The sequence below is a fragment of the Megalops cyprinoides genome, chromosome 19 (genome assembly GCF_013368585.1).
Source record: "Megalops cyprinoides isolate fMegCyp1 chromosome 19, fMegCyp1.pri, whole genome shotgun sequence".
In the NCBI taxonomy this organism is placed as follows: Eukaryota; Metazoa; Chordata; class Actinopteri; order Elopiformes; family Megalopidae; genus Megalops; species Megalops cyprinoides.
This window is the reverse complement of record NC_050601.1, coordinates 2,936,525-2,959,965: the sequence shown is the minus strand read 5'-3', so window position 1 is coordinate 2,959,965 and position 23,441 is coordinate 2,936,525. Positions and strand designations below refer to the sequence as shown.

The window sequence follows — 23,441 nt, the reverse complement described above, 5'->3', positions numbered from 1 at the left end:
TGATGTAACTGTGTTGCTTGTCGATTTTGTGTTGCACTGTTTTCATTGTTTAATGTTTTAGTATTATTTTAGCACTTTTTACAAATTGCTGTTCAATTGCTGTAATTCAGGCAGTTCTGAAACATTATTAATGTTATTTTTATGGTTGGTGTAAATCTAGTATAATATTCAGAATTAGTCCTGAAAGTTCCTCTGGAAAAAGGCATTTGCTTAAAACATACAAAATAATAGAATAATAATTATTGATACATGTCAGTAAAAATCACAATAAAAGTGTTCATAGTCTTTTATTATATTTCAATGAAATTTAATATTGGCGATAAAAAAATCTGAATATGAGTGAATGAGAGATCAATCAGTGAATATATGAATTGAGACTGCTTGACTCAACTAAGTAAGTGTATCATGTTGGTGTCCTGTCAACTTACTGGACCAGTACAATGGAGGTACTGGTATTAATAACTGTCTAGCTAGTTTTGGGTTGTGCTTTTTGTAGGTGGGGTTTTACACAGGGTGGGGTCATACTACCAACGCTTGTGCTATCACTACCCAAGACCACTATTCAAGACCAATAAATGTGCTTTTGTTATGATATAGAAATTAATTGTGCTAGTTCTAAATTAAAAAAAAACAATAACATTAAAAGCACAAAATAGATGCTAATGTCTTTTATCTACAGGACACAGGATACAGTTTTTAACAGACAAATATGAACTTACAAAACACAAGAAAATACAAATAAAAAAAGACACAAAAATAAATTTAAACAATACAAACATAGAGGACGCATTTAGTGGTTAGACCCTGAAAAGATCCCTCATATAGACTCTACACGGAACAATACTGGTAATCATAACCACACAAATATTATCAGTATAAGTACAAAAGGTGAGAAAAAGATTAACCAGTAACCGCCCCAAAAGAGAGAGACAGTAATACTCACTGTGTCATTGTTCTATGTCTAATCCCATTGCACATTCTACTTAAATTCACATTCAATTTCACTTGATGTAGTATGCATGGCTGCATGTTTAGACGGTTGCCAGGGTGACCACCAGTCAAGAGAATTCCTGAGTGTCTTGGCCATACATCCTCAGAGGGTTCCTTTCAAAGCTGAGCAGCAGCCTCATCCATAACGTTGCTGGTCAGCCGATGGTCTTTTTTCTGACGCGTTTCCAGGTGGGCTCGTGCCATTCCGCTCCCTGGCCATGAGGGGGCGCTATAGCAAATGGATCAGCTGGAGAAGGGGCCATATCCTCATCCAACAAGGGACTTCCAGTTTTTCAGCTCAGGAAGTTACACATCAAAGCAGTTTCATTATTTTATTTTTTTCTTTTTCAAAGACAGATCTCTTTCAGTGCTACACAGATAAGCTGGTCTCATTCATAAACAGCCCAAAGGGGAATTTTAAGATAGTAACTTTGACCTGTCACTTGAATGCACAACTGGTGTATTGGTCATGCTCAAAATGCTTTAATCACTTCTTATTTCTGAATCTGAATAAGCCTGAATGGTGACCAGAAAACCTGCTAAAGTACAATTTCTGTTTGCAGCTCCGGAGTGGATCTGTTCTTGAGTCAATCAGTGCCGGAGTCCTGTAAATTTTAAGGGCAGAAATATGATCAAACGTTAGAACCCATGGGAAAAACTGCTGCTCACACAAGACAGAATACATGTCTGTTAACCAGCATGGAAGAAAGCTTTTCAGTCTGCAGCATCCAAAAAACTGGAATAGCCCACACACTAACGATCAATCTCAGATTAATGCTAACAACATCAAAACTGTTTGAACTAAGGAGGGGACTCATTCAGCAATGGTGTCAACTTTTATTCAGTAGATATGAATTTTAACACAGTAAGAGAAGGCTGTTGACCCCTCTGTTTGGATATCATGAACAGGAATAGAAAAAAGGAGGAAGTGGGGAGGAACAGCGATGCTGTGAACAGCTGACAGGAAAAGGAAATGGTGAGATGGTTTTTTATACCTGAGGATGGGACAGGTTTGTTAATTGCATAGGGGCTACATAAAAAATTCTCTGGAATCTTTGTTTGGAACTTGAATGAATGAATTTCACCAATATTTCTCTATTTTTTCCCTTCTCAGCAAGATCTCCAAGCGGTCACTGCATGTGTGTATGTGTTTGGATGTGTGTGTGTCTGTGTGCCTGTGTATGAGCACATGGATGGATGTGTGTGTGTGTGTGTGTGTGTGTGAGAGAGAGAGAGAGTACATGCCTGTCTGCATGTGTGTGAGGTGCATTTCTACACTGGGTGAAATTCAGAGGCTCTTATATGTGCAAGTGCCTAGGAGAAACAACCAAAGAGGAGCTAACCAGACTCAAAGGACAGATAGACAGACAGACACTTCAAATGCTTAAGCAGAAACACCTGCTTTGAGCTCAGGACTGCATTGCTGGGTGGACACGGTAGGACACGTGACCAATTCACTGCATCAAAACTGAAATGAACCGAAATGAAATGTAATGAAATGAATTGAATTGAAATGAAATGTAATGAAATGAGGGTTACCTCTCTGCTCCTGAGTTGGCGTCTGCGAGGGGAGACAGTGTGCTTCCGCTCGTGGGCCTCCTGCAGCCTGCAGATGAGGAATTTCTTATCCTGTCCCTCCTGTGGAGAGAAAACAGCTCAGTCACAGACCAATCCAGCCAACTGACCGGGCTTCACCAGGCACACCTGCTGACGCTAAACATCCCCCTCCCAACACACACACACACACACACACACGTACTCACATTCTCAATCTGCTCTTGCAACAGGGATATTATTTTCCTCTGCCCGTCCACAACCTGGGTGTAGAAGTAAGTGACGATCCTGGAAACGAGAGGAGATCGGAATCACAGCATCACTAAGCCTCTGTGAGGTCACCAAGCTCCTTCCTCTGTGAAGTCACAGACACACGTTTCTATGGTAATGGGCGGAACCAGGGTGGCAGCTGTACTAACAGGAAAATCCCTGCGACGGAAAACAGGAAGATGGGGTTCTCCACCAGGGAGATGTGCACCCAGGTGAGCCAGCCCAGGCTGGGGTTGGATTCCTGCAGCTGCTCGATCCAGTGTTTGCCTGACAGGAACATGCTTTGGAGGCCTCGGAATGGGCCACACTTTGAGGACGGCTTTAACCTGGGACAAGGTGGGGTGGAGTGGGGTGGGGCGGGGAGACAGGAGGGGAGGGCTGCTGTTAACTCATCATCTCTGATACTTACAGGCCCACAGGGCAAGCATTTGGTTGGCTATGCAAAGCATTTCTAATTTTGTAAGCTATGTTGTGTCTGTGTGTGTGGGTACAGGGTGTGTGAGTGTGTGTGAGTGTGTGTGGGTACAGGTTGTGTGTGTGTGTGTGTGCACGCGTATCCGAGGCGCTCACGTCCACATGGTGTAGGTGACGGACACGGCGGCCCCCAGGAAGGAGGGGAAGCAGAGCAGGGTGATGAAGAGCGTGCTCATCTGACTGGCTCTCCACGGTTTCCGCGCCACCTGGCAGTTCACCATCAGGCTGGCCTGAAGGGGTTAAACAGAGCCTGAAATGACTTCACAACTCACTGCTGGGTCAGACAGAGTCATACGTTTTCATTTCAGCCTTTTAGCTGGTAAACAATCCCACTCAGACAAGGCAAAGACTCCCGCATCGGGATGTGAGAGATCTGGATGTTTGAGCTCTGCGGGCTGAACTGAATTACTGTGTGTCCCGTGTGAGCTGACAGTGGGATTGGACCACACCCTCCCTCTGGAAAGGTGAGAGGTCGCTTCTGTGGGGCACACAGAGGCTGTGAGCTGTAGGGGAGCGTGGAGGTCTGCACAGCTACAGTACCTTCTTCATGTAGAACAGCAGCAGCAGCTTGATGATCTGCACAGCAGGAAGCAGCGGCATGAACAGCACACCCAGCCTGCGGGAGAGAGGAGGAGCCTTAACACTCTCACTGACACAGGACGCAAAGGAAAGAGGAACCTTAACACTCTCACTGACACAGGACGCAAAGGAAAGAGGAGCCTTAACACTGACACTGACACAGGACGCAAAGGAAAGAGGAGCCTTAACACTGACACTGACACAGGACGCAAAGGAAAGAGGAACCTTAACACTCTCACTGACACAGGACGCAAAGGAAAGAGGAGCCTTAACACTCTCAGTGACATAGGACGCAAAGGAAAGAGGAACCTTAACACTGACACTGACACAAAGGCATAAAAAACCTTAACACTTTCACTGAGACAACACAAAGCTACAGAGAACCTTAACATACTCACTGACACAGACCACAAGGAGCCTTAACACTCCCACTGACACTGGTACAAAATCAAGGAGAACCTTAACACTATCACTTCTGCAATGGCTTTGAGCAACCTCAGCATCTGCAGTGAAACAAGCATTGAAGAGCTCAACACTAAGTGACACAAACTTAACACTCACTGACCCAGTCATGAAGAACCCTAACACTCTCCCTGACATATTTTCAGCGTGACAGTGTCTCAATTTCTGAACAAACTTTGGCATTCTAAATACAACAAATTTATGTATTCAGGGCTGGTTACCAGGCCAGAGTTTGCCCGTAGATAAGCTCCAGCACATTGCGAGCGATATCAAATACCGGCTTCCTCTTCCTCCTCAGGACTCTCTGTGAAAACAGCCTGCAGGAAAGAGGGAGGGAGGGAAAAGAGTGAGAGAGAGAGACCAATCGGTGAAACAGACAGAGCATACTGGCACACAGTGACGAGAGAGAAAATCTGTGATGTTGAGAGATGCAATGATGTGCCACTGCTTACTTCCAGAGGAACTCCCCGATCAGCGTGTCCAGCACCATGAAGATGAAGTCCATCAGCAGGAAGCGATAGAGCTCCTGGCCCACGAAGCTCTCCCAGCACTGCAGGTGAGAAAACAGCAGCCGACTGCATCTCACAGCGCAAACAGACCTGGCGTTCACGCTCACAGCCTCGGGTCTCACTGCTACAGCTGTATCTGAAGGTAACTGCGAACTAAGCTGGTCAGTAAACAACTGCATGCGGTAAATCCCGGAATTTGTTTTGTGGACGACTAACAATCTCAGGTGGTTCTTCTTGTTTTCTATCATGGCTTTTCAACTCAGCCTCAAAGTAACCTCAGTTAGACCATGTCAAAGGACAGAGGTGAAGACTTGGACAGGACAGGTAGGTCAGGTGGACTGAGTATGCCACCTGCTCAGGTTGGATCAGTAGTGACGGATACTCAGGGAGTGAGCCTCCCACCTCAAGACTGAGACTCTGTCCATCAACAGCAATCCTTCCCAGCCAGTGGTAGCACAGCACTCCCAGAACATTAACTTTCAGCATCAGGTTCCTGCCGGGATGAAAGCACCTGCTTTAGATCATTGCCCACAAACTCCTAATACACGGGCCTTCTGCACCTGCCCACACACTCTACAAATAGAATGAATCTATTTGAACATTCTAGAACATTCCATAAATCTTCCATAAACATTCTGCTGGCCCAGACAAGAATTTGTGGCTTCAATTAAATTTGAAATTTCTGAAGGTCTGAAAAAAGCACATTACGAAAATGTTCAGTGTACAATTTCACTGCAATCAACATTTCAAGAACTTATTTCTTTTTTGACATAATTGCCACAGGGCTCTAAAATGTAAAGAGAAGGGCTGGGGGGGGGGGGGGGGGGGGGGTTCTGCCATGTTTGTTTGGGGCCAAGTCATATTATGTGTGTGCAAATTGACGTGAAAAATGTGTTCCCTTCTTATTTTGCTTTTTTGTACCTGATTCATGTTTACCTGAAGATGGCGACGTGGATGCGCACGCTGGGGGAGTCATACTCCTCCATCCAGGCCACTATGTTAAAGAAGCTGGGCAACAGCAGGTTGATGGCGGACACCATTACGGGCAGGGCCAGCATGCGAGCCTCCCACTGGAGGGACGACACTGTTCTGGAGGATGCTTTCTGCTGATTGTCCTGCAGAACACACACACACACACACATTCACACACACACATACACACACACATACACACACATGTGCACACACACACACACACACACACACACACACATTCACACACACACGTGCACACACACATACATACACACATACACACACACATGTGCACACACACACATACACACATTCACACACACACATTCACACACACACATACACACACGTGCACACACATATACACACACACGTGCACACACACACACACATACACACACACGTGCACACACACATACACACACACAGATACACAAACACACAGACATACACACAGACACAGAACCACACACAAGCACACACATATACATACACACACATATATTTGCAAACACATGCACACACACAGGGTTTACATATCAATCAACATGTTCCCAAAACACAACCCAAACACAGACCAAACTGTAAAATAAGATCAAGCTTGTTGGCTGATTCCAACAGGAAGTAGCACTGAGTATCTAAGCTGCCATCTGCTGGAAGACAGGCAGTCCTCATGATGACCAAGTGACACGGCTGCAGGCCAGCTACATGAAGCAACGCGTAGTTAACCACACCGATCTGACAGATAGCCTTTAACAAAGCTTATCGCAATGCCAGACGCTTGGGCTGGGCTTACAGCAATACCGAGCAAAGGCATACAGCATGCTACGAACAGCATTCACTCACGGTGTCTGTGCTTTTTCACTGGGACCCTGCTTAGCTACAACCGTCTAGGCAGAAATGGCAGTAATGAGGTGTCATATACATTATATGATATGATTATATGATATAAAAGACATATATTAGGGCTGGGTGACATGGACCAAAAATCATATCTCGGTATTTTTAGGCTGAATGGCGATACACGATATATATATATCTCTGTATTTTCTACGAAGTTAGCTAAATGTTCAGTTGTTAGTCAAAGCCACATGTGAGATGTCACAAGCACTTTTATTAAAACGGACTGGGATCAAAATAAAAAGCAAAAAAAAGCTCTCTATCTCTCTCTCTGTATGTATGGCCTGCATTGGGTTTTACAAACCTTGTGCATGTAACTGGAAAAGTAGTAGACGGAGAGAGCACACCCCAGCGTGCTGCCCAGACATATGGCCCACGCCAGCGCGTGAACCGCCAGCCGTGCCAGCCTCTGCGTCACGCTCTTCTCCACCTCCCTGCAGTTCACCTCCGACAGCAGCTCCTGCCGGGGGGGGGGGTCACTGACGAGTCATAGCAGGGCATGTGAAATCCCAGCACCAGCCTAGATTACTGGATTTACTGTTGTCACTTACTGAAATGTCACCATTTCATGTCTTATTTTATGATTTCTATGTGTCGTCTCTTTTGTGGCACTGATTTTCCCAAACGCCTTCCTCACGAGCTCTGTAGCAGCTCCTTTACATCCACTGAATCTGTCGCTTTCAGTTCCCTGTATTCTCCTCAGCTCCTGACAGTGAGTCAGCATGTCTTTGCTCCACTCTCACCAATTTCCCACAAGTTAACCCGGTAACAGCCCAGATGGAGTAACATGCCACATCAGCACTGCTGGCACATTGTGGGAGGTACTGGCTTGCCTACATATGTGCAAATATGTCAGCCTGTGTGTGTATGTGTGGCGTGTGAGAGTACACGGTTTTATGTGTGTGTGTTTGTGCCTTTGTGTGTTGGCGTGTGTGCTTGCTTGCCAGTGCGTGTTTGTGTGTGTGTTTATGTGTGTGTATGTGTATACGTGTGTGTGTGAGTGTGTGTGTGTGTGTGTGCACATGTCCATGCGTGTTTGTCTCTGTTTGTATGTGTGTGCATGCGCACATGTGTGTGTGTGCATGCGTGTGTACGTGCATGTGTGCGTGCGTGCATGCGTGCGCGTGTGTGTGTGTGTGTGTATGCGCACATGTGTGCGTGCGTGCGTGTGTGTGTGTATGCGCACATGTGTGCGTGCATGTGTGCGTGTGTGCATGCGTGCGCGTGTGTGTGTGTGTGTGTATGCGCACATGTGTGCGTGCGTGCGTGTGTGTGTGTATGCGCACATGTGTGCGTGCGCTACCTTTAGCTGTGTGCAGATGTTCTCAGACTGCAGCTTCACAGATGACACCTTGATCACTTTGAAGTCCCAGACGCAGAACACCTTCACGGCCAGGTTCCCCTGAGACTTGTAAATGCGGAAACTGCGGCCAAAGGACTTAGACATGCTGTGGGAGGCACACAGACAGGCACTGCATCATCTGCATCGCGTGCATCACACGCCTGACATCACCCAACGGCCGGGCCTTGCAATCAATATCAGCGCAGGCAGAATGACGCATCACACACCCAGGATCGGCGCTCAAGTTTACCGCTAACGTGGAGGACGATGATATGACAGTCGCTCACAAGCACAGAGTTTTGTAGAGGTGATCGCATTGTGTGGGTCAAGGAAGACAACACCCTGTGCTCTGTTTTTTAAGGGGCTATACAGCCACCAGTGCTATTAAGTCTCAACAAGTCACCCTTTGAAAGTAATAATTAAAAAAAAAAAACTAAAAAATACTGAAAATGTTTATTAACCACAACCATACTATTAACCTGACTTCTCCGGGATGAGTTCCTTAATTGTAATGTTCATTTTTTTACATGTTATCCATTGCAACTGGGTTATTACTGAGATGACTCAAGCAAGGGTGCAACAGAAAAGTCAAACCCAGCTTTAAAAACCTGCGACCCTCTGGTTACGAGTCCACAAACCGCCCACAAACCACACCTGTCCAGAGGCCACAGCCTTGCCAGGGCATAAGGAGCAGCAGCAGGACTTGGTGGGGGGGGTAAAGCTCACCTGTAGACGAGGATGATGCAGGTGATGAAGAAGGCGATCCCGATGGTGAAGAAGTAGGCCAGGGTTATGTTGTAGGTGGAGTGCCGCGTGGCGGCTCCACCGCCGTAGCTGGTGTTGGTGATGGAGTTGGTGTAGTAGCCGTAAAACATCACGGTGTGGGTGAAGTAGCCCTGTGGAAGGACAGAGGGATCGCCATTATTTCCGATCACTCTCCCACAGACACCCTTCTTCAGGGGAGCGTCCTGCATTTTCGCACTTACATTACATTACAATACATGCATTTAGCAATCACTCTTATCCAGAGTGACTTCCAGCACAAGAGAACACAAGTCCATCCATTCAAGTTGAACAAGCAACAGTGTCAGATCAGGCCAACAACACTCCCAGACCAGTGAGTGAGCACAAATTCATTCAAGCTCTACCACAAGTTAACTTGTGCTAACATGACTAGACAGCTTAAAAAGTAAAGGGAAGCCATGTGCACATACTGTTCACCGCAGTCACTAGATTACAGAATCCATAATACATCGGGATGCTATACATAAACTAAACCACAAGTAACACACGTGGCAGGTGTTACGAGGTTGTGATTGACCGAGGATCGTACTTGGGTCGTATACCTAGCTAAAGCACCTTGATCAAGGGCACCGTGGCTGTGCCCTTGGACGTGGCAGAAAGGTACTGTCCCAACCACGAGTGCAGCGGAAAAGGACCCGGTCGGCAGGTCCTCGGTCCTGAGGCGTGTCAGCGAGGGGGGAGGGGACTGTGGTGCTGCTTACCCCTCCCGTGAACAGCTCCAGGCCCGTGAAGCTGGCGTTGCCGGCCTCATGCCGAGGGGGGTTCGCAGCCTGAGGGATCACCAGGAAGAAGCCGGTGATGACGAAGAGCAAGGCGTTGAAGAAGAGGAGGGTCTTGAGGAAGAGGAAGTAGGAGAGCACACCTGTGCCGAAGCGCCCGCTCACCCTCTTTAGCGCCACCTGCCACAGCTGCAGGGACTGCAGGAAGGAGAGGCAGCTGCTCCAGGCGCTCAGAGCCTGGGGAGCAAGACACACATGCACGCACGCACGCACACACGCACACACGCACACACACACACCCATGCAAACACACACACACGCGCGCGCACGAACAAACACACACACACACACGCGTAAGAACACACCCATGCAAGCGCACACACACACACACACACACACACACACACGCACATACACACATGCACGCACATACACACATGCACGCACACACACACGCGCACGCACACACGCACACACACCCATACAAACACACACACACACAGGTAAGAACACACCCATGCAAGCACACACTCACGCAAGCGCACACACACACACACACACACACACACATTTGTATTAGTCCTATTCCTGAAATCTCTCAGTTTTAATACTAGAAAAGCAGTAAACTTATTTTTTAGATAAGCAGTTGTCAAAACACTCCTGTGGATGCTCAAGATTCAAAAGAGGGCACAGAATCCCCGCATCATTCACTAAAAGGAAGCAGCTCACTTTCCACCAGACCCCCACTGTCACTCCACTGACACCCAGTAGAGCGGGAAACCACTTCCACACCTGTGGGCCAACGCTCAGCAGATTTCACGTTCTACACACCCTTCTAAAAAGGCGCATGGACAGAGAGGTGCATGCTGGGAAGCACTCACGCTGGCAGTGCAGTACTTCAGGCGGCTGTGGCAGGAGACCTCTCTGTGCGAGAGGGGAAGCCCACTTTTTAAGTTGCAGGCCAGCTTCCTGGAAAGAGGTTTGCGAGAGATGTCACACCAGTCATGCAGATTTCACAACCCTTCCTCAGAAAGGAATCTTCCACTGTGCTCAGCCCGTCTGACTCATCACTCATCAGAAACAGTCGAGCCACTTCACACTCAGACTGTCAGGGGAGCTGCATGGCTGTAGTTTCTACTGGATTAAAGCAGGCCAATGAAGGACAAGAGCTTAAAAAGGTACCACTCAAATGCTGTGACTGCCTTTTTGCCATATAGCGGTAAAACAAAGGCACTGCCTTTGTTTTAGTACTAGATGGGGAGTGAGCCTCTCACTGTCAACGAGTGCAAAAGTGAGTACAGGAGACCATTTCAGGAGCTGTTTAGTTGGAGCCAAAAAAACCCCAAAGCAAATAATAGCCATGCAAGCAGGTGTGTAACTGAATATATACATACAGAGTGAAATACAACAGAGTGAGACGGGGAGGAGTTCCCTGAAGGGGTCAGGGTCAAGATGCAGAATGGCCAAAGGGGGTGATGGGGATCACACAACGCCACTGATCCAGGATCAGTGGAGGATGGAGGATGCATTTATTGTGGGGGGTCCCAGCCAAACCATGTGCAGGTGGTTTTGATGAAAAAAAAAAAACAGAATTGAAAAATGCACATCTCCTGTAACATCTCATATGACCCAGTGATAGAGATCTGCAACAACCCTCCCCACATCAGGCAAGATCTGGTTTAATTATAGCCCCTGGAACCTCACCCAGGAGATACACTACACGCTTCCCAGCACCTGTCTATTTTAAGTAACAATAACAGACCGTGCATCAAAAAAATAATCACTCATCTGCAATAATCAGCAGAACAGAAGACGATGGTAAGTATTTCACTTATTTCACATTAAACAGTTTGTCCAGTAACAGAACATGAAACTGTAGGGGAGAGCGCAACGTGGGCCACTGCAGACCAGGTAAAGATGAGAGAGGTGGGGGGAGTCAGGGGATACCTGGCACTGGGCGGGGCATACCTGGCTTGGATTATTGAATAGGGCAGGGTGTGTTTGTGGGCAGGCCATACACAGGTGGGAAGGATGAATGGGGCGGGGCATCCTTCAGGGCCTACCTGAGCTCGCTCTTCTCCGCCATGCTAACGGGCATGGCCCTCAGCATGCGCATGCGGTCGGCGGCCGACAGGCTCTGCAGGTTGGTCACCAGTTGCTCCTTCTTGTTCTCTGAAACGTACAGAGATGCGGCAGAGAGTCAGATCCCACTCAGGTACACGCACAGCGCGCCCCATTACACCCGCCCCACAAAGATACGAACTGTCGGCCCGTTCGGGGTCAGAGGCATCCTGGAGAGCCCGGCGTCTCCTCCGAAGAATCAGCTACACAGAAGACGGCGAAAGGGGCCTCACCTTCCTCCTCAGGCTCCACCTCCATGCGGTATCCACGGATACTGGGCCGGGCGGAGCGGTCGGAGTCTCGGATGGAGGTCTGGGTCTGTCTGCGTAGACGCAGCTGCTCTGACCGGCTGCAGTAGCGGGAGATGATGGCGTCCTGGGCCCGCCCTGGGGCGGCAAGGGTTAAAAATCACATATCATCCTGGGGTGGGAGTGGGCTGGGTTAAAACTAAATTTTATCTTGTCATCAGGGGTGGGGTGGGGTGGGGGGTTGAGGGGGTGAAAATCGATTAATCAAATTGTATTTGTTATATTACATTTTCACAATCAAAGCACTGTACATGTGGCACTGTGGACTTTCTGGGAATAATCAAGAAACTGAAAAACAAAGGGTCAACTGGGAAGAAACTGGAAGATTACTCCTTGGCCCCAGGAAAGGGCAGTCGAGAGACTCGAGAGACTTAAATGATGGAAAACAACACATAAAAGGCATCAGTTCGTCGCAGCAGTTGCATTTCACAGACAATGAGGTGGACAGGATCTCCATGGAGATCTAGAAGCTGAATGCGGACTGCCTTCAGCACATCTGGTGCGTAGGCAGCACAGGGGAAAATCCCAAAATTTTGCGTGTGAATGTGCATCTCACTTCACATTCCGTGCACGCTGTAGATGCACCCCCCTCTGTAGCAGGACCAACGCACTGAAGTTAAACCCGGGAAGGTGACTCACATCAATTTTCAATGGCTCTAGCTTCTCTTTTTTACAGATGCGTTAATACGACACAGCCCGATGCTGTCTGCAGCCAGAAAGACTTTCAGCTTAACTGAGCATGTATTTTTTTTTTACAATAGGCTGCTTCCAGCTATTTCGTACAGATCGCTTAGGGGTACAATAGCAGAGCCTGGCCCCCAGGACCTGGAAACACCCCAAGGCCCAAGACAGAAAGGTCTGCAAAGCATCACTGGCTCTACTCATCCAAGCAGATTACATTACATTTCTGGCATTTAGCAGACGCTCTTATCCAGAGCGACTTACGTCAACTACAGGTTTTTACAACGTTATCCATTTATACAGCTGGATATATACTGAGGTAATTGTGGGTTAAGTACCTTAAGATAGTGGGGTTACCAAGTTAAAACTCTAACTGCTTTTTTTAAGAGAACAGTGCCTCCTCTTTAGACAACACCCTGAAAAAACCCTTGCACAATTCACTAAATGCACTATCTCTACCTGGCAGACAGGATACAGCCCACACTTCCTCTTGAGTTACCCCTTTCCACTCACAATACGTGCTAAAATTGAACCCACGTGGTTAAGACATCTTGTACTGCTGCTTCAGAAATATCGGACGCTGCTGAGAAGTGTGAAGAAAAAATAAAGTCCTGCCCTGCGACTACAGGTCTGATCGGCTAAGCTGTCAGTCGTAGATGGGGGCAGTCCAGGCAGGACAGCAAAGATGCATTTGATGGCTTTCAGTATGACTGGGAAAGCAGCTGCCAAAACATGAGACTCTCACTGGTTAAAAACAAGGAGAATTTCTGCGGGGCAAAGGGCCAGACTTTCTCAAGGTCAAGCTTTGACCCCAGTTTAGTGAGATATGAGAACTGAGGGGCAGTCAAGGCAAACAAAAGATGATAACTGCAGAGAGCGGACAGCAGCTAGCAGCCCGTAGCCATCGCACCCTGCAGCTCTCTCCTGATGCCTGAAGCTAAGCCAGGGCTGGGCCTGGTCATCACTCGGATGGGTGATTATCTGGGAACAAACAGGGTGCTGCTCGAAGCGGTGCTGTCGGGCCAGTAGGGGGCAGCCTTCTCTTAGGACCAAACACCGTAGGATCAATGCGCCACTATAGTGATGGGGACACTGTGCTTCAGGAGATGCAGCCTTTCGGATGAGACGCTAAGCTGAGGCCCTGACTCTCTTGAGTCATTAAAGATCCAGAGGCAGGTTTTGCAAAGAGCAGGGGGTCCCCAGTGACCTGCTTGATTGGCAATCTGGCTGTCTATTAACCCCTAGTTTGACTGGCAACATAATTCCCACCCTTTCGACATCAGCTCCTGTGTGGTGAGTGTTCTGGTACAAAACAGGTGGGTGTGACATTTTAGTGTTGCTTCAGATGTGTCCCCCCCCCCACACACACACACACACACACACACACTCACTGTAAAGCACAGTACAAATGCAGATTAACAAACATACAACAGCACAAAGCACAATGTTGTTGCTACGGTTGTCAACCAATGCTGTGGTGTGAATGAGACCCATGGGTTGCTTATGGATGAGGGGTGCTTCAGACCTCAGACTGGGCACTCACCCATAGTTCTGCTGGGCATAGAACACAAAACGCGCTGGGTGGCGGCGGACCAGCGCTGCCTGACCAGGGGGTTCGTCTCCCTGGTGGCTGAACTGCCTGGGTCATCACTCTGTCTTGCCAGGAAGGCCGGGTTATCTGAGTGGAAGGAGACACAGGTAGTCAGACAGGTATTAACCAGCCAACCGACTGGCAAATTAATCTGTCAGTAAATCAACCAATTAATCACTTAACCAACTAACCAACCAGCCACTCAGTCAACCCAAGTTGCAAACATACCCGTCAGTCATCCAGTAATGTTTGATTCATTTTGCAGCAGCACTCTTCAGTAAAAAGTGGGGATGAGAACAGAAAGTATTTACTAAATAAAAATAAGATGAACTGCATGAAAGATGTAATTCTGTGAATAATGATCCACATTATGTAGTGAACACTGCCTGGCAGACCAGAGATCCCTGGGAGAGACACAGGAGGGACGGATTCCAGAGGTATCAGACGCGCTCCCCCTACACCACTACACCACACCCCCCACCCACCCACCAACCCCAGCCACTGTGAGAAAAACAGGAAGTGACCCCGCACAAGGGAAACGTGCCAAACATGTTCTTCCCATGGGCCAGTACCTCTGCCCCCCTCTTCCTCCTCTTCCTGCTCCTCCTCCTCCTCTTCCTCCTCCTCTTCCACCGCCAGGTCCGCCATCTCCAAGGCCTCGCCGTGCCCGATTGGCCTTGGACCGCTATCCTCGATCAGCGGGCTGAAGGATCGGTGTGCCACTCCCTCGTCCCAGGGGCTCCTGGGCGGAGAGGAAGATTCACTCGGCCATCCAAGTCTCAGGCCTAAACGCCCTTTTAGTTTTATTCCACCTCATACGCTCACACAAGCTCTTTGTATCTTCAGGTAATTTTGCTCTTTATCTTCTTTTGCATGTGTTAGTATAGCTTATGGCATGCAATGTGTTCCAAAGAGATCGGAAAGATTCCACATAAGGTCTGGCTTGATTTCTTAACTGTCATCCCAGCTTTTTTGTTACATAAAGAAACATGTTTTGCTTTCTCTCAATTATGTGTCTTTTTTATCAAGGTTTGCACTTAAGTCTCACCTTCATTTTAAACTAATAGCACCGGGATGGGTAGGCCCCTCTGCTATGGAAATAAATGATTATAAAGTAATAACAGCACCAGGAGAGGCTGGGAAAACAAATCGCAATATGGCTCAATTCTCACAAACACTCTCAAGAGTTGCTGGCAGCCACACAAAGCAAACAAACAGGGCAAAGTGCACAGGATGCTGGAGACACAAACAGACACACAAGAGGGGAGGCCGTCTAGGGAAAAAAGCCAGCTCACTGTTATGCAGACGCCTCGCTAATGCAGACCCCATTACTTATTGTCTTTGCTACGCAGACAGTTTCGGTCACGGCTGGCTTGCTTGCAACCGCTTGCGCTTTACCGTGCTCTTTACCCGCCGGGGCGGCTGGACGCTGGATGCCCACAGGGGCAATTCCGGTTCTAGAACTTCACCCATAGGTTCACCCATAGAGCTCTCCTTCCCTCATCGTTCTGCACACGTGCAGACCGCTGCACGGGTTCCCCAGGTTTCAGCCCCATTAAGAAGGCCGTAAATATGCCCCCTCCCCTCCGTGTAGGCTACCTCCTTTGACGGAGGAGGCTAGCACAGACAAAACCAAAACACTGCAGGAGGCGTTTCAATAACAGCCAGATAAAGAAGAGAGCGCTGACTGCGTCAGGGCTGCGCAAGCTTCGCAGCAGGATCGGGCTTCGCAGCGGAATCGGGCAAAGACAGACACACTGATCTTTTCTGAGAAGGTAAAAGTTTTTTCTTATTTTTAGACACAACCTACTAATTACTTGCTAATTTTTTGCAAGTCACTCTGGATAAGAGCGTCGGCTAAATGATTATATGTAAATACAGACAAAACACTGAAGACACCTGCATGCTGAAGACACTGGATCTGGGGCGGTGGGAACAGGATAGACTGGATCTGTCAAAACTCACTCCGGCCCTGCCTCCATGTGATGTGGGTTTGAGTCGAAGCTGACGCGGCGGTCCATTGTCTGTCCGTCTCTGTGTGTGTGTGTGTCTGTCTTCACCTGTTGATCAGCTGGGCCACGGGGCAGTAAGGCCCGGGACGATCAGACGTGTGGCCCCTTCCGATCCACTCCACGCCTCCCTCCAGTCATGCTCCCTGAGAGAGAGAGGAACAGGAAGTTAGAGACAGAAAGAGAAAGAGTCCTTCCTTCTGCGTGTCCCAGCTTGCTGTGCCGTGTTCCAAATTCCGGCCCCCGCCTTCTCCATTTGGGTGACTGGATTCCATGTGAAAAACCTTCAACCTCCCCCCCGGGCCAGGCCCACCCAGCTGAAATGTAGAGCATGACTCCACATCTGGGATATCTCTGTATAACCCAACATGTGCGATGACAGGCGTGTTACCACAGAATACCACACCAAGTCTCCCGCTGATAAGTAGCTGGCAGAGGACATACTTTACAAATGCCACTGACGTAATGAGGAAAACTAATATACTTCTTCATTTGATTAGCAGATGCTCTCACATTTTTACCCATTCCTACCCCTGGATATTTACTGAACTGACTGAGGCTAAATGCATTGCTCTGATCTCTACATCAGCATCTAAAGTGGGATCTTAACCTTGTGGTATTTGCAAGGCCAGCTCCTTCGTCGTCTAGACAGCAGGGAGAAGGTGTGTGTGAGAATTTATTTTCAAACGCCAGCAGAGAGAATTTATTGCGAGCCTGCTCGCTCAAGACTTTGTCCACAAGGGCCTGGGCTGTGGTTCTTTTAGATGCAAACCTAAATCGAGAACTTGAAGAAGGTGTGAAAATGTCACAACAGACAACACTTGATATTTTGAGACTGAATGAACATGAAAAAGAGTGAAAAAGAGAATGAACATGACAAAGAGAATGAACATGAAAAAGAGTGACGTCTGAAACACGATTTAGTCCACATAGACAAGGTCTGAACTGTAATACCTAAGGTACATGTCAGGCAAAACCAAGGGGAAAAAAAAAAAAAAAAAAACAATCTCGTTCAGTAAGAACAAAGTGACCCAATGTGGTATTCAGTGTGTGCAAGGTGGAGCTCTACTTCCAACAGCAGCAAGCCATTCTGGCTGTTAATCAACAGAGGGGTCAGAAACACAAAATCAGACTCTTTCTCCAACCCACCGACCTCTGCATGTCTGCAGGACCCAAACAGTTATCATACGTTAACCGAGGACCCTACCGAGAGGGATCTGACCACGTACTTCTGACTCAATTCCACATCGATACAGCAGATTTTCTGTTTTTGTATATCTGAGTTTTAGGCTCCTTGGTGACATGCTGACTTGTCCCCCTCTCTGTGGGATGGATTTCCTAAAAAGCCTTGGCCCTCACTGATTATTATAAAACTGAAGTGACTCAGTCTCTGAGAAAGTTTCAATGGCAGAGTTATGAAGGGGGCTTCTGTCATTACCTTATCTGCACTGTGTTCTGTGATGATTTTTGATTTGTATGCTGCTAGGCACAGTGACTGCATTGCTGTCAGAGGTAACGTAAGATCTGTACTGAAGGTGAGTACTGGAATGGTGGACAAGGATGTTGGTTAAAGACCAAACCGATGCACCTACGTGTTGCTACCTGTCCCACCTGCTGCCAGGGCTGTGAACCAGCACGCTAGGTATTGCAATAATCTGCATATCAATAATGTGACACCCCTTCTTAAATGTGAGCAAATATGCAAGTCAGCCCACAGGCATGCAGTTCTCAGTGCCTAGGTTACATTATCACATTATTGGCATTTAGCAGACACTCTTATCCAGAGCAACTTACATTGGCTACAGCTTTTTTACAATGCTATCCATTTATACAGCTGGATATTTTTGATAAGGCCACTGTGGTTTAGGTACCTTACCCCAGGGTACAACCAGGGTTAAGAGCCCTGCTCCTTAACCACTATGCTACACTGCCACCCCCAGGTCCTTCCTCTGAAACCAGGCAGAAGATGTGACCAGCAGATCTGCTTGGATACCTGCTCTTTACCACAACAAGCACAACGCAAATGTTGCTTTGTATCAGTCTTCACCATCTGTTTTTTTAATTAGCCAGAGGTTAAAATAACCGCGAGTGTGAGAGTCCGAGGAGAACGACACCCTATCGCTGCGTGTGTGAGAGCACGTCGTCTCACTGTGTGTGTGAGAGCACGCCGTCTCGCTGCGTGTGTGAGAGTCTGAGGAGAACGACACCCTCTCGCTGCGTGTGTGAGAGCACGCCGTCTCGTTGCGTGTGTGAGAGTCTGAGGAGAACGACACCCTCTCGCTGCGTGTGTGAGAGTCTGAGGAGAACGACACCCTCTCGCTGCGTGTGTGAGAGTCTGAGGAGAACGACACCCTCTCGCTGCGTGTGTGAGAGCACGCCGTCTCGCTGCGTGTGTGAGAGCACGCCGTCTCGTTGCGTGTGTGAGAGTCTGAGGAGAACGACACCGTCTCGCTGCGTGTGTGAGAGTCTGAGGAGAACGACACCGTCTCGCTGCGTGTGTGAGAGTCTGAGGAGAACAACACCGTCTCACTGCGTGTGTGAGAGTCTGAGGAGAACAACACCGTCTCGCTGCGTGCATGGGGAGCGCGCTGTGTCATGACCACAGCCTCCCCACCGGACACTGCGTTCTCCTCCAGCTGGCTGGGGGCACAGCAGGGGAGCGCTCTTAGGGAACAAAAACTACGCCCCTTTGAGCAGACCCAGCTTTGAACCATGAGATCACCATTCCTTTACGTTTGTGAAATTCCACATGTCATTGATATCACTGTTTGGGTGGAGGTTTTTGGCGGCAGTGTAGAATAGTGGTTAAGACGCAAGACTCATACTCGAAGAGTTCCCGGTTCAATTCCCTGCTGCAGCGCTGCTGTACTCTTGGGCAAAGTACTTTACCCACAATTGCTTCAGTAAATATCCAGCTGTATAAATGGAAAACATTATAAAAACTGTCAATGTAACTGTATTATAAAAACTGTAAAAATGTATGTCATTCTAGATAAGAGCGTCTGCTAAATGACAATAATTAAAAAAATGTTTTTAGCTCATATCCCCTGACCTATCAGTTAGAAATTTGCCACAATACTGCATAATCTCCTGGACAAAGGCATGCACTGTGGTATGAGATATGAATGGTCCATCATCTACAGTACTGCTTTGACAGTTATGACAGACCCGGTCAAACGTTTTAGAGAACATCTCTGGAATATTCTGAAGAAAATTCAAATAAGACTGGAAATACATTAACCATCACTGTTTTACTGAAGCGCACATGACCCTGTTTAGCAAAACATGGTCGGATACTGAATACTTTCCTCTTCTTAATGAAGCAAATATACAAGGGATAAAATTATCAAAATTATTAACAAAACAATTTTGAAATGAAGTTCTGTGCATACTGGTGGCCATGCTCCTCATTCATTTTACATTTACATTTACAGTCTGTCGCTGAGCAGACACTTATCCAGAGCAACATATAAGATGAGTACATTTAGAATTTTATTTACTTATTTATTTCTACAGATGAAAACTTTTCCTGCTTCCCTCAGAAATGACCAACTACTGGCAGACGACTGTAAGAACAGAGGCCTACTGTGTTGTCATTCTCTTTAAAACAGCTGTAAAACTAATGTCTTAGTTTTGTCTCAAATTTTGCATGCCTGCCTTTGCAGGTTGTCTTCCATGCAATCTCTTTTGCATTACCCTCTCTGACCCTGACGGATGTACTCATCTGCTGACTTCTTTGGTCTGTGTTACAGACTTATTTGTTTTGACGTGTCCGTTTTATTTCTAGCTTATAGTGGACAGAGGGTCAGGTCCAGCAACAGAACCTGAGAGGGACGCTAATGAATGGACTTAAGATGGAGAGTTACAAGAGTAACTGGCATCAGTGGTCATGAGCATTTAGCAAAGTAACTGCCACTGTTGGTTTTGCAGTGTAGTATCTTGCTAATGATGCACTGACCAGTGTGCTTCTGTAATGTTCAGCCATGATTGGTTTGTATTTTACGCGTGTACAGGAGGCAAAGTAACATCACTTTTAAAATCCACTTTAATAGGTTTGGTAATCTTGCTCAGTACCAGAAAGGTCAACCTTTTAAAGTTTCACAGAGTCTGAATTGCAAGAAATCAAGAAAGACAAAGAGAGCCAGTGAAAACAGACTTCTTTCTGGCGCACACAGCACATTTTGGAGGATACCATCTTCGTCATGTCACACTAAATGCCAGGATGTTGCCGATACAACATGTACATGGCTCTTTCACGCTGTTCCGCATTTTAGCCACCTTTAACGCGGCGGAACGGACTTCTCAAGATAGCTGACCAAAGTCTGTACCATCACCCAAAGATCACTCGTGGATCACAGCCACCCGCTGATAATGTATAATCTTGGTATTAACGTATCAAGTGATACTGTCATAAAAAAATCAAATCTTTAACCACACGACAACAGATTGTTCTTGTACAGCAAAGCGTGGTTATTAATTCATGTCGTCAAATTAAGCGTCATCAATCAGGCAAAGACCCTGTACGCTCTTTCTGCTGCAAGTTCCCCACATAACGGTGCTCTCACACAAAATAGTTTCTTGTTTTCTTGTTTCATGTTTTCTTAACATTGTGCAAAGTTCTCTACCTTTGGCATCAGACGCTGTGGTGTAATGTTTGCAGGATCTCACGGGCAGAGCGGCTGAGTACGTGTGCGTGTTTCATTGTACAAAGTAAAGTAGTGTGCGTGGAAAGGAGGTAGAATTCTGACAATATTTACGTTTCATCAGACCCAGCGCTGTGGGGTTCTGCACCCCCAGACGGACCTCAAGTTGTCTTCTTAGATCCCAATGTCTACATTGTGCACCCCTGTGGATCGCAATTGCACCCCTCTGTATTTTCTCCTGACGGTGAGCCTGCGTTTCATGAAATACAAAATATTCCAATCGCTCTGGAACCGCCAAAAATACTATAAATTTAAAAGAAATACAATGATCAAACGGGTGTATCCAGTTGGCTACATTAGTTGATACATCAGGGTGTGTTACACAGACTATAAAAAGATTTAAGACAGAGATAACCGCAAGAGTCGTGCGTTTTCCTGAAAGTAACTTCAGTCTTAATTCAACAAATACAGCCAAAAAACCGTATTTGGAGTTTTTCCCCAAGTTATCAGTCCATGCAGAAAGTCTGTATCAAATCCTAACTGTGTCTTGTCCGATTAATTTGTTCTTGTTTGCGACAGCTGTATGTTTTACTCTGTCTGTTCCCGCACCGTTCGGGGACCGGACCGCGCAGACTGACCCCCGAAATCCACAAACGTCGATTAAAAGAACCGAAACCAACCAGTCAGCACGATACCGCACTTACCCCGTGTGAACTGGAAGTGCGGCTCCGCTAAGTCGCCGCCGTCGCCCCGTCGCCCCGACCGCCGCAACTCTAAACGCGATAACTTTCAGACAGGCATTGGCAGGTAGCAGCCAGCGCAAACCATCGTCACATCTGGAGGGGGGCGCTTAAAAAAAGTGTCTGCTTAAATTGTGCGGCGATCACAGACGTTCTCGACTGCTGAACATTATTTGGCAGTTCCGGCGCCTGCCAGCCTGTCTGCTGCCAGCACCACTGCCCTGAAAATGTCCGAGGCCGTGGTACAGTCCGTTTTTGCCATGAATTGTTTTCTCGGGGAAACCTAATGTTCCCAAGCGGCCAATGTCCAATAGATCATTTAGTTATAAATTAGTGCTATAATTCTTCAGGCTTAACTTCGCCTTAGCTACTTCCTATATTGTCTGATTTGCCAGTTGCGGTTAACAATCTTCAGTGAAGGTTAGTAAACAGCCCGTCAAAAAGGGTGTTCGAGTATACTGGTGTGACTGAGAACCAGCGTCATTTTGATGGAGAACAATCGAGCAATTAAACATTATAACATCAGAGCTCAGGTAAGAGGCTGACAGCCAGTGCATCACGTTTGCTACAGAATCGCATATTCACCCTTACCCTCATACACGTGCAGTGACAGCAGATTTTTCTAAATGTCACACCGTTGATCTGTATTTAGACAAATGAATTTTAAGCAATTTCATGATCTGACAGCATTATTATTTGTCACATCAACCCCTCTACTTCCCTAGCAATGGCTGTTTTGAGCATTTCTGAAGCATTTCAAACGTAATACAGAAAACACCTGGTTTGATTCCCCGCTGGGGCTGTGTCCTTGGGCAAGGTACTTAACCCAAAATTGCCTCAGAAAATATCCTGCTGTATAAATGTGGGTAACATGCACAACCGTAACCTGCGTAAGCTTCTCTGGAAGGGTTTCTAGTAAAAAAAATGCTTTCTAGTAGTGCTGGATGCAGGGCGTTAGCCTGCAATGTGTCTTTATTTAGGGTTCCTGTGTCCTGTCACTATCCCAACCTGCCCCCCCCCCCCCCCCCCCCCCCCCCACGCGGTAATCACAATGCACAGTACTGCACTGCCACAGCAACATTAGGACACAGGGTATTGTGTGTGGTTTCATTCAGCACAGAGGAACTGCCTTTTCCCCTTCACTCTCACACACCAAATACGAGCGTTGTATCATATCATACAAGTACTGTTTAACAAGGCTGGCTCAGGCAGCCTGAGCTCACAGACTGACATACATGGGTGATCCCTGAAGTTACAGTAAAAATAGTCTGCTTTGTTTGAATATGACACCTGTTAAATTTTAATTTTCACTTTTGCTAATCTGCTATTTTTGTCATAGCCACGAGTGTCATCTAGTTCTGCTTTTAGCTGATGACTAACGCTATGCCCTTTATCCAACACAATTCTTAACGCTAACTGAAGGTCAAAACCAATCATTGTAGGTGTACAGCTAACATAAATGTTATAATTGATTTGTTACTTCTTGGCCTGCGAATAATGAGAACTCTTTTTAATCATTACCCTTCAGTGGCACCATTCAAACCCTGACATGAAATGGACACGAAATGGTTTGATTATTTTTTTAATGATGATGATGATGATGATGATGACTATTACTATTATTGTTATTATTTATTTTTTTATTTCTTGCATCTTGTAATACAACTATACAATTGGGTCTAAGCAATGGTCCTTGGGTGCTATAGGATAGGATGGGGTGGCACCCTCGGCAAAATGTGCGCTGTTGCTAGGAAGGTTATCTTCTTGTTA

The 23,441-nt window shown here is 47.0% G+C and overlaps 1 protein-coding gene across 2 annotated transcripts; it reads right to left on the bottom strand.

Annotated features, from left to right (window-relative positions):
- Nucleotides 1–274: 274 nt before the first annotated feature.
- Nucleotides 275–21,684, bottom strand: LOC118794952 (transmembrane channel-like protein 6). Of its 2 annotated transcripts, XM_036553248.1 has the most exons (21): nucleotides 21,636–21,684; nucleotides 16,245–16,434; nucleotides 14,852–15,021; nucleotides 14,232–14,366; nucleotides 11,933–12,085; nucleotides 11,642–11,750; nucleotides 10,460–10,547; nucleotides 9,561–9,815; nucleotides 8,782–8,951; nucleotides 8,017–8,161; nucleotides 7,018–7,173; nucleotides 5,775–5,953; nucleotides 5,241–5,331; nucleotides 4,782–4,879; nucleotides 4,551–4,646; nucleotides 3,829–3,904; nucleotides 3,385–3,518; nucleotides 2,964–3,140; nucleotides 2,754–2,832; nucleotides 2,530–2,628; nucleotides 275–1,595 (listed from the first exon to the last, which is right to left on the bottom strand). In XM_036553248.1, exons 2-21 carry the CDS (start codon nucleotides 16,298–16,300, stop codon nucleotides 1,578–1,580), a joined length of 2,484 nt encoding a protein of 827 aa, XP_036409141.1. In that variant the 5' UTR covers nucleotides 16,301–16,434; nucleotides 21,636–21,684; the 3' UTR covers nucleotides 275–1,577. The 2 variants fall into 2 exon arrangements, with proteins under 2 accessions (XP_036409141.1, XP_036409142.1); XM_036553249.1 differs by lacking the exon at nucleotides 7,018–7,173.
- Between the last annotated feature and the right edge of the window lie 1,757 nt (nucleotides 21,685–23,441).